The sequence below is a fragment of the Haliaeetus albicilla genome, chromosome 25 (assembly GCF_947461875.1).
Source record: "Haliaeetus albicilla chromosome 25, bHalAlb1.1, whole genome shotgun sequence".
Classification (NCBI taxonomy): Eukaryota; Metazoa; Chordata; class Aves; order Accipitriformes; family Accipitridae; genus Haliaeetus; species Haliaeetus albicilla.
In genome coordinates, this window is record NC_091507.1 from 16,842,644 (window position 1) to 16,859,889 (window position 17,246).

The following is a 17,246-nucleotide window of genomic DNA, read 5'->3' on the forward strand; positions in this document are numbered from 1 at the left end:
TCAGGACTAGAGACTGCTGCATCTATCCCATTATTTGCAAATGCTTTTCTGAATATAAAGCGTTCCTTTATAATGGGTATCACAAATAACAGTAACATTTACATAATATAAACCTCTTACATAAGTGTCTTTCGTGTTCAAGAAAGACTTTTTATTCTCATTGCAAACTGCCACATTAAAAGTTCTTCCACTAACCCTAATATTTATTATAGTATAGGAACATACAGATTTTCTCAGTGTCCCATTTTGATCATCCTTCCTTCTGCTCAGTATTTTTCATTTCATTTTACCATAAATTTTTTTCTCTGGAGAATGTGTGTTATTTATTGATTATTAGCAAAGAGATAATTTATCATTGCAAATATTTCTCTTTATCATAGAAAACAGAGTGCCAAAAATGGGAAAATGTGCTAAGCCTTGTTACATTTTAACAGATGCCAGGAGTATTTGAGGAAACAAATGAATAAATAGTCCTACATCACTGTTTCTATCACTCTGTAGTTCTATTTATAAGTTAATGCCCTATATAACATTTCAAATTGGTACTTTCAAGTAATTCTTAAAGTAATGGCTCAAAACCTGAAAAATGTGTTTAAGCATAATACTCTCTGTTTTGATCAGGGCAGGACTTTTCAGGTTTTTGACAAAACCAGATTTTTTTTCTCTGATTATAAAGTATGCACTTCCATCTGGAACTTATTTTGATATTGTGAATCTTAATGCCTCAGAAAAGCACACAGAACAATGGACGGGCACTACTTGATTGTTTTGAATTGAAATTAATTAATTATGAAACAGCCACAATAGTCTAAATTACTTATTTCCCCTTTTGGTGAAAATGAATTTACAGGCATTTGCAAAGCACACAAAAATAAAGAGAGAGACAAGAAAGTCTGTAAGAAGGGAAGTCATGTAGAATTGTCTATGATCTGTATTTCAAGAAAGTAAATAATTAATAGCTCCAAGGAAGCATATTAGAGATTGCTCTTTCTATTATACAGTCACATTGAGCAGTAAAATAATGCTTTAAATCTCAACAACAAATACAGTACAGAACTCAGTAGAGTTTACCTTTCCAGATAATCATTTTTTCAGCTGAAAACAGCGATTTTTTCACATTACAACCAGACTGTGACTAGAAAGAAGCTTCTCAGTCATTTAGTCAAGACAGATGAGCAATGAGTGTTAGAAAAGCTACCAAGGCATCAAAAGATCTACAGTCAAGGCCATTAAAGAATAGCTAATCTGCTCTAGTTCTAATTCTCCGCTAATGGGTTTCCTTAAATGTGCTTTACATCAGCTGTAATTAGTTCAAGATATTGCTACTTATATACTTCTAAGAACAACAACAAAAAAAGGGTTGCATTTCTACCACATCGTATGTAATCATGTTCGCGCAGCCACGCACCCAAGCTGGTAAGTTCTTGTGCAGTGCAAAGCCTTGAAGAGCGTCATAAAAAGATACTTTGCTTGGATCTACAAAAGCCAGGGCAGGTCCAGCAGCAACAGCATCTATCTATGCTTTCCTTTGTTGGGGTTATCTCAATGCCATTTTACCTCAGATGTTGCAGAATCGACTGTACTATATGGCCAGGGATACATATATCGGAAATATGTACATTTTTGCTACCAATGCTATGGGTTTGGAACAGATTTTCACAGCCAGTGGCAGTGACAGAAAAAAACCCAAACCCCAAGCCCTTGCCACTTTTATGATAGAGCATGACTGGGTTTTGAAGGGATTCACTCCTTCTTAGAAAAAGGTTCTTTTATCAGAGAAACCAGCAGTCTGACTCAACGACCTAGGCGAAAAGTACAAACCCATGGCCCTTTTGGACCCACCTACACAGCAAAAAAGGGGTAGAGCTCCACAAGGTAGCTGCAGGCTCGCTGGTACACCCAAACACGCCAGGCAACGCGGTGATACTAACTCAGATCAGTTGGGATCATGGTGGTTTTCGTGCAGGGAGCCTGAGTAAATAGACTAGCACACAATCACCTTTTGTGCTAAGAAATTCCTGACAGTCTTCAGGCCTAACCACAAACAAAGCACATTGTAACATTAATTTACTCTTTAAACTGGCGACATTTAGTTAACTCAAGGTCATCATCCTGCAGAAAATGTTACACTCTCCTTGCCAAACACAAATGAAGAAATGCACACTTAGCTTTTATTGTTACTTTGTCCTTTAAAAACAGTTGATGACATGACAGGTTCCCTCCCTGACTACTTTAGAAACAAAAAATGTAAAAAAAAGTGTCTTCTACTGGATGCATATCAATATAATTATCTTCTCCAGAGTATCTCTGTCAACAAACTCTGTTCATTTTTTCTGGACTGAGGTTCAACCAACTACTGCACTTGCTGTTCTAAGACAAAGGAGCACAAAAACATTAAAATCACGTCATTCCCTCCTAAAATCGACAGACCTGAGAGATGAACCCTCTGGGTGAATCAGAAGCGGTCAATGACAGAAAGAATCAACTTTCTCTTGGTGCATCGCTAGGAGGTAGGCACCACTTAGAAACATCAGAACAAAAGCTAAACCCCCACAGAGGAGTTTTAGGGTATCTGCCAACACCCGTACATCAGAACAGGCTCCCCAAAACCTTCACGGTGACCAAAGCAAAGGCGGCAAGGAGAGAAACAGGGAGATGGATGGTACGAGAGACCACTGCTGGGATGGCTGCTGAATCTGAACTCTGCAAATGCATACTTCACCAATGCTTTTTTCCTCCTGATGCATCTGTCTGTTGTATTTGCATTTTTCATACCACCACAGGTCATCATAATACCCTGACACCTAGACTGCACCATCACGGCAATGCCCGGACTAGGAAAGGCCACCAGTTTCTCCCCAACGGATTTCAAAAGTGATACATGCAATAAGAAGTGATCACAGCTCAAAGCAATCAAAACATACTCAGTGTAAGAAGACACCACCTTCATCCTCTATTTGTCCACTCCTGCCATTCAGTCAAACCAGGCTGAGCCACAAAGGACTCTTTCTTTGGTTCAAAACATGTGAAAACAACCACACGGAAAGACTGGGTTACATTAAGAAGTTGTGCGGCTTTGTCAGATACAACCCTCATTTTTAGTTTTAAGTACTTACAGTTGTGGATCATCTTTATTGAGAAACAAAACATAGCAACAAAAAGCTTCTTAACAAAGATTTCTGGTCCCTTCTGCATAATTCTAAGTGTTTCCTGACTGCTGAGACCACCACTGCTGCATTGGAACTAATTTATTTTTTAAAAAATACATAAAGGATCTCTGAGGATAAGTTTAAATTGCATTCCTACTGTCGTATTTCCCAAGATACATCCGTATCCAGGTCCTTGGTACATGCATGCAGGTTAAAATCCTCCTAAGAGGATAAAACGCAGTCAACTTAAGTCACTAACACTACTTTTTGTTTGTTTAAGGTATTAGGAAAGCTGAGATACCAAGCTGTAAGAGAGGAACACAAGTTACACATTTTTACCTTTGAAAAGACATAGAAAACGTTTAGCACGGAATATTAATATTCGCCATCATGTTCATTTAACTGTCACTACAGTTCATTCACTCTTTCGCCTAAATAGAAATTTGTAGTTACCCACAAATTACTCAGAAATTATACAGATTATTGCCCGAGTATTAAACTACAAGTGTCCATTTTTGCGAGGCCTTAGGCAGCACCAGCAAGCATAACCGGTGTCTTAACATTGATTTTAAGAGACAGAAGACCAGCGAGCAGCCCTGCTGGTAACGATGCGAACACGGTGGGCTCGGCCAGAGCGGGGACCAGCGGGCTCCCCGGGAGCAGCCAGCCAGCAAATCCAGCCCCTGGGAGCAGCACTGAAATGGTAATTCCCATTCCCCTTCAGGGCAGGGTTTGCGAAGAGAGAGTTTTGTTCAAAACCAAGGAAGCTTGAATACAGCTTGTGGGTTTCCACTGGAATTAGCCTTACAGCTAACCGGCCCCTATATGAAGAAACTTTACATGGGTTTCCTAGAAAATACCATCTTTTTGAAATCTCGTTTTGTGAGGTTGCCACTTCAAAGTTACAACTTGATCAGTCTGTCAGATGAGACACCATCTCACACAGATTTTAACCTCCTCCCTGTGTTCTAGCTGTATGTAACATCAGTTTTTCTTAATTTCTATTGATTTTACTTTATTGCTCCTATTGTTAATAAAGTTATAACCAGACTTGAAGGTATCTCTGAACATACACTGCAAATAATTGCTGGAATTCTTTTTATCCATGCTTTGTTGTTTCCTAGTCATAAATATGATGCAAATGGATTAATTTGTTATATGAGGTTAAAAACCTTGCAATTAAACAGTTGCTTTCTCTAATAAGAGTGTTGTGGAGTTGAGTATGATGTTACTGCTAATATATGGATGACAAGATGTTCCCACAGCCAGTATTTTTTCTGTGTCGTTTTTTTTTTTTTTTTTGCTTAATGACCCATATTTCTTTTCCACTAATTTTAAGCAACCTGGTATTTTCCTCAAAATATTCACATAGAATAGGAAATGCTGCATGTACCTCATGGCCTCTTCCGAATCCTTCTCCAATAACGTAGTAAGGTTTCTGCTTCAACTTCTGATGGAAAACATGCCCAGAGGAGCACAAACCTACAAGTCTGAGTGTTGGGAGGGAAGCCCAAAAGGCTGTTCTCCTCCTGCATCACACATGGGTGATGGGCATGGGTGCTCAAACAGTCCTCGGGGAGAGGGATGAAAGCACATTCACTGTCCTACTGGTGTATCAAAATTTCATTTATCAGACAAAAACAAAGCAGAAGTTTAAAAAAATAATTATTCTTAAAAAAAAAGTGACTGAGTACTGCAAATCAGAGACGATGGGCCAGATTCTCTTCTGATATAAACTGGCAAAGCCTCTGGACTCAGCGGAGACTTAAACCAAATGAGGAGGATGTGGTACATTACATCTAGCAAATGAGCAGTCAGATAGCATGACGGATATGTTTTTAAAATATTATTATTCAGCTGATGTTTATAAAGTATTATGACCGTGAAAAGCTTGCGCTTCTTATTATTTTATAATGTTTAGCACATACAATTTGTTCAGTGCTATAAGAAAAAAACCCTCAAACAATAAAAGTAATTCCTGACCCAAAAGGCTTCCAGCCTAAAAACCAGGCATCAGGAAGAGAGAACACGCTGTGAAAGCGAAAGAAGGGAACAGTCTATAGTTATTACTCATGTTATTGTTTGCTCACAACTTATAATCATCACAGAAAGAGCAAATTTTTAGATGGGATCTCAATGAGGGGAAAGTGGTAACTGTGAGTTGATGCTGGGAGGAAGGCAGAATGGGAAACACCACAAAGATAGAAATAAGAAGGAGACAAATAGGATTTCAAGCATTACTAGTAGAAAAAAGGCCAAGAGCTAAAAGGAAGGAAATGAGGGACAAAGTCCAAGACACAGGCTGCAGTAGAGTTGTAAAGGAGATGGGAGATAAAAGAAAAGACTAACTTAGATTTTTGTGAGAAGAAGGTATTATTGCTGTGTATTGTCTGTGAAAAGGATCAGCTGGACCAGCCTCCTACCCTACTGAGACAATGGTCAGAGCGACCCCTCTCCCCTCAAAGTAGCTCCTTACTGTTATCTGAATAGAAATATCTTGATATTCTATTTGGGCTGAAGAAGCATTTGTAGAATTAGCTTTCTAAAACCGTCTCCAGTGAACACTGCGCAACTTGAGAAAAAAATCTTGACTTACACAAATGTAAAATGTAGTGACTAAAAGCCAGACAACCTGGGATCAAGAAGTTACAAAAGGTTCATTTATAAGACTGCTGGATGTCTGGCCACTTTTTGTTAATAGCAACTTCCAAACAAAACTCTCATTGACTTCAAATGGAGCAGGAACAGACCCAAAGATAGCAAATGAACTAATAATTCAATACATGGTCTGTAAAACACACTGGGCCACCTTACACTGTGGCATTTGATATTGATCTCAACTTGGAAGCTCTACAGCTATACATTTTTTACATGACTATCCAACCCCTACAGAACTGATGCTAACTCAAAATATCCAGAAGTATCAGATAAGTACCAAATAAACCTATTACATACTTGGCTTCTTTTACCTAAACAAACACTGTTTTGTTTGTGGCCAACGAACATCTTACACTCAAAATTATTTTCTTGTTTGGTACAACACAGTAAGTGCTTTAATAAATCTGCTAATTGTTTTTAATGAATGGGGAAAAACTCAGCCTACGCGTGTATCTTACATAATAAGCATGTGAGCAGAGCCTTTACTAAGTGGTCTTCACCGGGGCTATCACTGTGCCTAAATCTAAGCACAGAGTTAAGGACCTGGCTGAATTTTGATCTAAATTTGTTAAATAAGGCAAATAATAACAACACAAATGCCTGTAATGCAGAACTAGTTCTGGCACTCCAGTTAAGTCCTTTGGTCTGCTCATTTGCTGCTTTCCATCATGTATGGTCTGCTTTCTGCTGTACAAGAGGCACATAAACACCTCTAACTGAGATTTTCCATCTCTTTTTGCCTGGTGTAAACAAATACAAAGCTATAAGGCACTGGAGAATCCACATCCTTGAGTCTAGACGAGTAAAACTAGACCTATAGCATACAAATAAATGCATGGAGAAAGAAAAACAGGAGGTGGGGCTGTGGTTCAAAGTCGTTAGTGCCGTGTGTTTGGGATAACTGTGTTAGTCAGCAGTAACGACACCTTGAGTTAGGTTGGGCTGATCATCCCAAAGTGTTCCAGAAAAAGCTTTACCAAATGGGCGCGAGTTTTGTTTATGCCACAGATTGGTATGTTTCCTTAAAATTTCTATTTCAGTTTGTACTCAGCTTTCGCTATTTGAATTATAGTAGTTTTCTGGGAAGCAGAAGTGTTATTGGCATCAAAACAACCTGGAAAAACTACTGTTTAGTAGAAAACAGCATACAATATTCTCCTATTGCAGTTTACTAGTTAAATACTGTCTTATGGCCATGACACAATATATTACATTTTCTATGCAACAGCAAAGCAAAAGACATAGCACATATTAATTGGAGAGCAAATTCATTAATAGTATAAAAGTAACAATCAATGAGAATTGATTAGCATGCTGCTGTTCATCTAGAAACCCCTTTTGATTTTCCAAGAACATACCAAATAAAAAAAAAAGCACTTTAGAACAGCACGTTAATATTTAATTACTGCACTTTTAAGCAAAATGTTCACCAAGTACTGCAAAAAGTAGATTTTCAGTCATAAATTAAGTGCGCAAATTGCCATTATGACTACATTCCAAAGAATAAAGGACAACATTCATTCTCGCTGCAGAGAAAATTAAGTCTCTTTAAGTGTTGCTCTTTGCCATGAAGTACTTCCTATCTATGTGGTGTATTTTATTTCCCTTTTTGGCAACAACTGCAGTCCTTTGAAGGCGTCCTGACAAGACTTTGCAGCTTAAAATTAACATACCGGCTTTGTTTCGGTCAGTTTAGTACAGTATCCAAATCAGGTTTCTCGAGAATGTCCACAACCTACACCCACCCTTGCCTGCCACGGGACACCGACCCAGGGCCCTTCGCCACAGCCACTGCAGCACTGAGGCACCGCTGGCCTTCACTATGGACTACGGAAGCTTTCGCTAAGCCAAAGTAAGTTTTTATTTAATACCGCTCATACGACTTTTCAAAGTTACTATTCCGAACCATTTGCCAAAACAGCTGCTCGATGAGAAACTTCCAGCCCGTGGTCTCAGCTGCTCCAAGCCAAAGCCGGTCAGCGAAACCTAGTGCCTCAAAAGGACACAAACACGCAAGAGCAAACACCTGCAAAGCCCCGGCTCTCCCGATGAGCTCGGCTTAAAGTAGGTGCGATCCCCCCGCGAGGCACTGCTCTGGGCATCTGTGGGTTCAACCCCTACGCGGGGGTGAGAGTTTAGCAACAAATGGAGGCCGGCCACGATGCAAGGGCTTTGAATGTGTTATTTGAAGCCCTTCTGTTGAACCTGCCTTCTAAACTGCAACGACCATAGAGGAAAACAAACAACAAGATCTACGAAACCAGAAGGTTGCTTGTAACGCAAATACAGACATTTTTAAGCAGGTAATTTAGCTGGAAAATGGTTGATGTCTTTTTGGACCCGTACAGGAGCTTTATGGTGACCACAGTCACTTGAAAGTGGCTCCACAATAGTCGAAAAGCATGCTAAAAAGGTTATGAAAAGGAGCAATTGCCCGACACAGCCTAAAGCCCTAGCTTTCCAGAGCTACATTGTTAGCTTTTCAAATTCAATATTAACTCCAATTGCCAGCTTGCAGAACAGACTAATGAACAGCACACTTTTGCTGGAAAAAGAAAATTCCCCCAAAGTTTGTCTTCATTCAAGGAGAAAGGGAAAAGCAGTCAAACGTGTGGAAGTATTATTTCTCCCGCTCTTCTTTAATAGAAAAAACACGTAATTTAATTGTAAAACCGTGCATATGGACTGAAAACTTAAAATCAGACCAGAGATAAATGTTATGGTTTGGATATAAACTGGATATTGGTATTTATAATTGAAACGAGGACATAACCTTAACTTGTGTCACAGGCAGAAACACTGTAATTAAAAACTTTTATGGGGTAGTAACTAATTTTGTATTATATGTGCTCTTTAAAGTTCCCATAGCAATATAAAAGTTTTATTAGGCTGGATGTTATCAATGTATGCATTTATAAGCACCCGCATTATGCAGTGCAAGCTTTTCTCATCATCCCGAGGTCTTTTGTAAGAAAGAAGCGGCTCAACTAAGGGACTCGCCGGTCCGGTTTATTTTGTTACACCTGCCACCGAAGAGATAAGCCGGCGCTGTCGAACGCGCACCCTGCTGACAGAAGCTATAGATCACCTAACACGTTAAAAAAAAAAAAAAAAAAATAAGAAATGCATATTGTTAACTGATTTCGGGCAAAAGTAACCTCAGCTCCCCAAACTGCCCGGTCGGACACAACCGGCCGTCGCAGGTCGGATCGCACGGCGAGGTGGGGGGGGGGAGCGCACCCAGCCCCGACGGGCGAGCCCCCCGCGGGGGGACGGCAAACACCGCCAGCCCCGAGGGTGGGGGGGACCCCGGGGCATCCCCCCCGCGTCTCACCCGGGGCGCCGGAGGGAGGGAGCGGGATCCGCCGGGATCGCGTCCCACCGCGGCGTCGCACCGGGGGTCCCGGCGCTGCCCGGGGACGCCTCCCCCGCACCACGGGCGGCCCCGGGGGTCACCGCCACGGAGCGCGGGTGGGTGTCGTGGTCCGTCCGCCCCCCGCGGACCCCAACCGGCCCCGACGGGGACCCGCCACCCCGGGGCCGAGCCGGACCGGGCCGTGCCGTGCCGGGGAGCGGCGGTCGCCCCGGGGGGGGGGGGGGGGCGGCGTGCCTCCCGCAGCAAACTCCGGGACTTGGCAGAGGCAGCGGCTTGGGGAGGGTGGTGCGGGGGGAGGGCAGCGCTTCCCACCTCCAGGCGCTAATGACATTTCTAGAAATTGTTTCCCCTCCTCCCCCGGCAGCCCCGCACCCGCCGCTGGGGAGGGCAGGGACTGGGGTGCGCAGGGGGAGGTCAAGGGCATGGGGAGAGGGGCGGGGGGGGGAAGAAAGGCGGCCCGGGGGGGGAGTTGCGGGGCCGGGGGGGGGGGGGTGAAAGGCGTGCAGGAGGGATGGGGGATGAACCACGGGAGTGCAGCGCGGGGTGCCGGTGGCGGGTGAGCACAGGGGATCCTTATGGGGGGGGAGAGGGGGCGAATGCAGGAGACACCCCCCCCCCCCAGCCAAACCGCACCTTCACCTCCCGGAGCCACCCTGGGTGCCAGGGGTGGGGGCACCTTTCCCTCTGCCCCTCGCGGGCCAGCAGCGCTGGGAGAGCAAGTGGCAGGGGAGACACCTCCCGGGGTACTGCACCCTCTCTTGCCCATGCACCCCCCCTTACTGCACACCCACTATTACTGCACCCCCAATTTATCGCACCCCTCCAGGTAAGTGCCCACCCGCCCCCAATTACTGCACATCCCCCAGTTCCTGCATCCCCTTCGGTTATTGCACACCCCCGTTTTAGCACCCCCCGCAGAATCTCTCCCCCCCCCCCGGTTGCTGCTCCCCGCGCCCCCGGGGGTGGTGGTGGGGGGGGGTGAGGCAGGGGCACCACTCACCACAGAGAGTCCAGGTCCCACTCCTGAAGGAGAGCTAAGTCGAAGCTGTCCATGGTGAGCGATGTCAGCGCCGCCGCGCTGCAACCGCACGGCGTCCGGGGCGCATCTTAACTGCACCGCGGGCAGGGCGAGGGCGCGGAGCACCCCCGGCCCCCCCCTCCGCCTTCCGACACCACCTTGCTTCCCCCTAAAAAAAAGCAACCCCCCCCCCCCAAAAAAAACCCCAAACCCACCACCAAAACGTGCCACCGCTCGTTTGCAAGCGGCGCGGCTCGGCTCGGCTCGGCTCGGCCGCCGCCGCGCTCCGCTCCCGCCCCGCTCCCCCGCGCCTCCTCCCTCCCTCCCTCCCTCCCCCCCCTCAGCCCCCCCCACCCCTCCGCGCCGGGAGCGCGGCCGAGGCGGCGCCCGCCCCGCGCACGCTGCGCCCGCGCCCGCGCAGCGCCCGCCCGGCGCGGGAAAACGGGGCGGGCCCAGCCCGGCGCCCGGGGGGAGTTGGTGGGAACTTGCACCCTGGGAGGTTTGCCCGGCAGAAGTTGGGCTTGGGGGCTGTCCCCCCCCCCCTTCCTCCTTCTCCTCCTCTTCCTCCTCCTCCACGCGTGCTCTCGGCCCCGCGGCGTGCCCTCGGGTGGGCCTCGGCGCACCGGCCGGCCGGCAGCTCACCCGGCGTGAACACCGGGATGGGACAGGTTTATTGTGGGGACGAGGCCGTGGCCCCCCGTCCCCCAGAGCTGGAAGCCGGTTGCCCCCCCCCGGGGGGCCGGCAGCCTTTCGGCAGTTTTGGGGGCTGGGGTTGGGTTAAGTGCATTTTTTTTTGCACCGATTCCTCCTCGGGTGCGTGGTAAGCTGCACCTGTGCAAAGCACAGCTCCTGCAGGCTCCAGCTATGCACGGGTCTGCCCAGATCTGCACGGCAGAGTAAAGCTCCCTGGTCCACACGAAGCCTTTGAAAATTAAAAATAAAAGTACCAATCATCGGCGCTTGCCACCCGGAGGGAGTTAAGACCCCTCGCCCTGTCCAGCCTGCGTGAAGCACCGGCTGTGATATCTGGCTGGCCAGGGGAGGCAGGCTCTCCTGATTTGTAGTTGCTGAATCACATTAAGAGAGGTTAACACACATTAAATACTTTCCAGAATATTGGGCTTTTCAGCTAAGCGGTGAGCAGCTGCCAGAGAAGTGCCATGTCATCGCAGACGGGGAGAAGAAACGTGCAAAAACCCGTGATGGAAAAGAGAGGGCGATTCATGTGCCGGTGCCGATGGGAACATCCACGGGGCGATCCCACCCCGGGATCGTGGAGACCAACCCAGCCCAGGCCGCAGCTGCCTAGTGGCACCCCGACCTGCGTGTAGCCCTGGCAGCCCCGAGCGGTGCACGGGCTCAAGTATTATGTCGGCTTCTGGACCGGTTTTGTGGCTGTGTATTACTTGTTCCTGCGTTATTTCGATTTGACCTAGGGTCAACCCTGCACAAGCTGCGGCCACACCTTGGGCTGCAGCGTAGACGCGCTCCAAGGGACAGGTCTGCAAATCCGTAGTCCACAGCTCTCAGCAAGTCATCTGAAAATCCCCAGCTCCTCCAGAACTGCTTCTGTTCCCTTGCACAACCAAGGTGGTGCTGCCTCCTACTGCCAGCACTCCCCCGACCCTGTGGATGTGGCACAACTTCAGCCGGGAGGGACCCACGGGAGCCGGGTCTGACTCCTCGCCTTCCCCAGGGGGATGGAGAAGGACGTGTCCGGGTCGGGAAGGCTTGCGGAACCCCCTGCCTAACCACAGCAAATGAAGATGAAAATGAAAAAAAACCAGGCCAGTTCAGATGCCAGGCTTGGGCCGGTATTAATGGGCACATAAAACCACTTGAAAACGGCCTTTTGTGTCAGCCAGGGTAAAGCTTAGCACGGCTGAAGGTTGAGCCTGCAAAGCAGGTAACGTTCTCAACAGATATATTACTTACGTGTGAAGGAGCGAAGGGCAGCACACTTACATTGACCTTTTAAAGCCACGGTCTGTGCTGTCTCCCTCTTATTTTAAGGGAGATTTTGCAACCCGTATTGCAGTATGGCCCTGATTCTTTCCCTGAGTCCCAGCTTACACAGTGATTTGCAGAAGTGCTTAAATCACCCTTGAAGCGGTATGTACGGCAGGGGAGGCTTAGGCTGTCTTTATGGACTAAATCACTAGAGGTAGACCCCCTTTACATCAGCGCTGGAGCTGACCGTAGGTCATTCTGTAAAGCGTGAGGTGGACTGCGATGCTCACAGGTGGCAGCTCACAAACACGTGGAAACTTGGAAGTGAAATTCTGTAGGCTAAATTCATCATCCAAACTGAGATCAATAGAAAAAGTAAAGGAACCTGAACAGCACTGAGTGAATTACATTTCAAACGGTAATACATAATGATAGCAACATAGGCAGTATGTTTTATGTTTTTAATATGTTTTAACACACAAGATTTTTTTTTTTTTTTACATTTCTTACATGTATATTATTATTGTGGCGTTCTTTGCTTTCCCATCATGGCCATGATTCTCTTCTCATGCGGAGCAGAGAACATCAAGACTAATTGCATTGAAATTAATGTCAATTGAAAATCTCAACTGCTTTGGTTGGCTGCCAAGTGCTGGAAGTTTCCCCTTTTTTCCCCTGGCCTGGATGGCGTTTTTGAAACTCCTTCTATGTGAGACCTCGCCTACAGGTTAACCTTCCTCCTCTGATGTTGCTGCCTCTGTGATGTGCCCGGCCGGGCAGGCTTGTGGCTTTGCTGTGCTCCTCTGCTAAGTCCTCGGCATAACACCGTGGTCGGTCCCTGTGGCCGGAGCATCCTCTGTGCTCCGCAGCCTCGCTCGCTCAACTCCTTTCCGCTTGCCTGCCATCAAACAGTAACCTCACCTGCTGCTTTCTTACTTAAAAACGTGCCATCTATCACCAAGCATGGTATGATCATATCCGTAACGTACAGTAAATTAACGCACACCGTTTAAAAGGAGTTCAGGCCCATGCCTGAAGGAACTCCTTCCGTGCTGCTTGTTGCAACCCACGGCTTCCCCGCAGCCACCAGTTCTCCCCTGTCATCCCTTGCTGTGTGACTTGTCAACATATTTTCAGCTCCTGTAGGGAGTGAAGCCTGCCCCTTTAGGAAAGCATGGCATTATATAAATAAAAATATGCCGTGTGCTATCCAATCCTGCTCATTGTACATATATTTTTAATGATTCATGTAGACATTACTTGCCCCCTCATTGTGCTCTTTCCTCTGTTAACAACTCTTCATTAAGAATAAGCAAGCAACTGTGCCCAGTCAAGCAGACTGCCTAAGAAGACCTGAAGACCTAGGAACAATATGTAATTCAAATCCACTACATAAAGAATGCATGTAACAAGAAAGCTGAACATCATCTTAAAAGTTGACATTTCCCACTTCTCAGACTCTCTGTCTTGAGTGTGGCATAGCAACTGCCTGAGGAAGAGTAAAGATAATTTTAATGCAACATAAAATAAGGGGGAGGTGAGAAATACTACATTCTTAGTCAACATCCTCTATGAAAAATATCACCATAGTATCTCTCTGGTAGAACCTACCTTTAAAACATGTACCCAGTGAGAAATGAATTCCCAGCGATTTCCTAAGACCTTAGCTAAATGCTTTCAAAGAACACGAAAGGAGTTCTGGAGGTGACCAGTGTAGGAAATTCCTTAGCATCGGTACTGTGTGAATCAAGAATGTGATTTTCTACGTCTTACCCCACTTTTGACACACCAACGCAGAGGTGGTGGGACACGGTCAGACCCTGGTTTTTTGCCTGTGGATTTCAGCAGTTGCTGGGGGTAGCCACACAGCCGTGCGTATGCAGCACGGTCCAGGATTAGACCGTGCGTGTCGCACCTTGCGATTTTGGGGACAAAATGGAGGCTGTTACATCTCACCACTTCTCCAGTAAAGCCACGCCTGCCCTTGTCCGAACAGCCTAATCCGTCAGCAATTCCTTCGGAGGGCAGATTGCTACGTTGCTCAAGGGGAGGGCTACCAAGCACGGTCACACGTTTTTTTGGTGTGCGATGCACTTCGGGCACTCATTGCAAGGCAGTCCTCCCAGGGCAGCTCCAGCAACGGCTCCGAGCTCTTGTGTACGCTGGGACACGACATATGTGGTTCCTCAGTGAGTGTTTACACAAAGCCCCCCCCACAAATCTCTTCCAAAGCATGAAAAAGCCAAGCAGCATTATTTAGTCTTGCTTCAGCAACTCATCACCATACTGAGTAGTACCTACTTCAGCCGGGCGCTGGCTCCACAGGGGCAAAGGATCCTAAATTAAGAGTTGGTGTTGCAGAATCAGTCCCTCGGTGCTTTAGGATGTGGTTTTTTTGTCCAGGGGTTTCTAAAGTAGTCTGTTGAATATACTTTATAATAGGTTTGCTATTGAAATTTAAATACAGTGTTCCACTATAATTAGATACTTAGAGGCTTAAGTGTAAAGCGTTTTAAATGTAGGGTTTTTTCATAACCTCATAGTTCATGGCAAGGAAAACCCACTGAATTACCTACCCTAGCTACCTGTATACCACAGCCTATCCAGTTTCACTATTTTTCCCATATTGAGCTCAGTAACTCGCAGTTCAAGCAGTTGCACAGCCCATAGTTTAGTACTCTTAACGTAATAAAATGTACATTTGTAAATAATTTTACTCTCTAAATAGCTTTACTTTTCTCCTGTATCTATATGTCTTCAACCCGATAATGTTTCATTAAGTCAGTGCTAAGTTCCATCACAATGGCCAGTGTTGCTTCAGCAGAGAGCAAAATGAGCTCTGAATTCATTTAAACTTGCAATCTGCTTTGAAATTCCTTAGGATGAAAGTTGTGTTTATGTCTGATCCCTAACGTATGCCTAACCTTAACTCTGACTCAGCATGTGCAAGTGCTCCTCGATTCTATGCTCTTATATACCGTTTTATTGCATTATTATATGCTATATTCGTTAGGTGGTTTTTCTCTAGTCACTACGGAAGATGCCAAAAATATTGTGAATGATTTCTCTCCTGCAAATATCATCACAGTCTATTTATATACTGTAGCTTCTGAGATTTGATAAGACCAGAGTGTAATATGGCATGGATACAGATGCTGTCAAAGTTAAGTTAACACAACATATTTCATCGCCCTCCCACTTAACATGCGTAATACACAAATGGTTGCAAACTATCGCTCTTTTAAAGAAGCAAAATATATGGATTTAATTTTTAATGATTTAACTTGGTAATTAATCCAAATTATTAGTTAACAATAGCTAAAACAGAGAACTATAATGGATTCTCTGGATAATGAAAATATTTATTATTTTAATAAGTTGCATGGCTGGAAGTCTATGTCAAGTCTTAGTCTACTGGCCACATATTGCTCTTGATTCACACATAGAACCCCCACAGAGGTAGGTGGATGGCTGTGTCCCCGAACGAAGAAGTATAAATCGCTGCTTCCGAGTATTGATGACAACATCTATCATGTCAGCTGCAGAATTGATCCATCTTAAATTATGAGCCAGGGCTGAAGGAATTATGCCAATTAGAGACATACAGATTTTTTTTCTCTTGTTTTTCTCTTTCCTATCATTTTTTCCCCACACAAAAGGCTTTGAGACCTATTTGTATTATGAAAGTCCTTTTTGTCGCCCGAGACCCAAAGAAAGATTTAAAAAGAAAATGTAATTGCTGAACAGAAGTGCTACGAGGGCCGTTTCAGGCTCAGGGGAGGGGAAGGTCAAGTTTTTAACCTGGAAACAAAAGGACTGAACCCAATGCTACGAGCGGGCTTTCCCTGGGGTCCGGGTCGAACAAAGCCCTTTTGCTGGATGGTGGCTTTCTTGGCGACGGGGAGGGCACGACCCGCTGGCGATGAGCACGGCAGGTACACGCCATCCTCCGAAGCAGAGCCCAGCGAGGGGTCTGCAGGTTGGGGTCAGGCACGGGGGGCGAGGGGGGCAGAGAAGAGGGGGTCCCCAGGGACAGCTCCCCGTTGCCTGGGCCTGCCAGTCACCCCCCAACAGATGTCAGGGGCCATCTCACAAAGTGGCCGAGGGAGCAGCGGACGGAGACTGGAGCTGGCCACCGCTGCCAGCGGCACACGATGCCCCTTGGACCCGAAAGAGAAAGGTTTTTAACCTCTCCTTCATCTCTCCTCCAAATTTCTGAATTTGTGAGCAGCGTCAGATTCAGTTAAGCGATTACTACGTATTTCCTTTCATCTTATGTTCCTGCCTTGTAAACGGCTTTAATAAATGCCGTAATTACAATTCTCGGTGACTGCGTCGGTTTTAAGGTTGCATCCTTTCAGAGCATCTCTCGGAGCAGCGGCTCCCTGAAGAAAACCTCCGCGTGACCGAGGTTGCTGCCTGGCTGCCTTCGTCGAGCAGGCAGAGGCAAGCCAGAGACAAAGGCAGTGGTGCTCAGCGCAATCCCTGCCTGCCTGCACGCCGTGCAGGGATTGCGCTGTGCGTGTTCCCCATCTCGAGCCGCTGCCTCCACCGCACGGGCAAGCCCCGAGCAAAGCCAGCGCCGAGACATCTGGGAAAGATTACGAGAGAGAGATATATATATATGTTTTCGGATAATTACATTTACAAACCGAAACAAGGAGCAGAGGCAGGTGGTCCTCGCTGAACAACCACGGGGGTTCGTGGGGGCTTTCTGGGGGTCTCTGGTGCTGCTGCGAGCTGGGGTTAGGTACCAGCAGCCAGGACCTGCTGTGGGGCATGGGGTGGGGACGGGCGTACGGCCAACACCACGCTCCTGTGCGGGACCATCCCTGCCCGTTTCGTTCCCCATGTCACCTCCTGCGGTGTGCGAAATGGGCTGTCCCCTGCCTGCTGTCCCAGGCAGGCCACCCAAACTGGGCAGGGAGATTGCAGCCACCACCTGGCGCGAAGAGAAGTCCCCAGCAGGTATTCTTCTTCGAACCCGAGGGAAGGTGCTCGGCTTGGGAGGCAGGTCCTTTGCCTCCCACGCCTTGCCTTGCGTGGCAAGGGTTTGTTAGAGTCAAGGAAATAGTCCAGCATCATTGTCTGGCAG

The 17,246-nt window shown here is 46.5% G+C and overlaps 1 protein-coding gene across 1 annotated transcript in view; it reads right to left on the reverse strand.

Moving 5' to 3' along the window:
• Positions 1 to 10,341, reverse strand: part of AFF3 (ALF transcription elongation factor 3) — a 337,764-nt gene extending 327,423 nt beyond the window's left edge. Inside the window, exon 1 of the mRNA XM_069770080.1 lies at positions 10,184 to 10,341. Coding sequence (XP_069626181.1) covers positions 10,184 to 10,236 — 53 coding nt within the window. The 5' untranslated portion in view covers positions 10,237 to 10,341. The remainder of the gene's footprint in view (positions 1 to 10,183) is intronic.
• Positions 10,342 to 17,246: the final 6,905 nt, after the last annotated feature.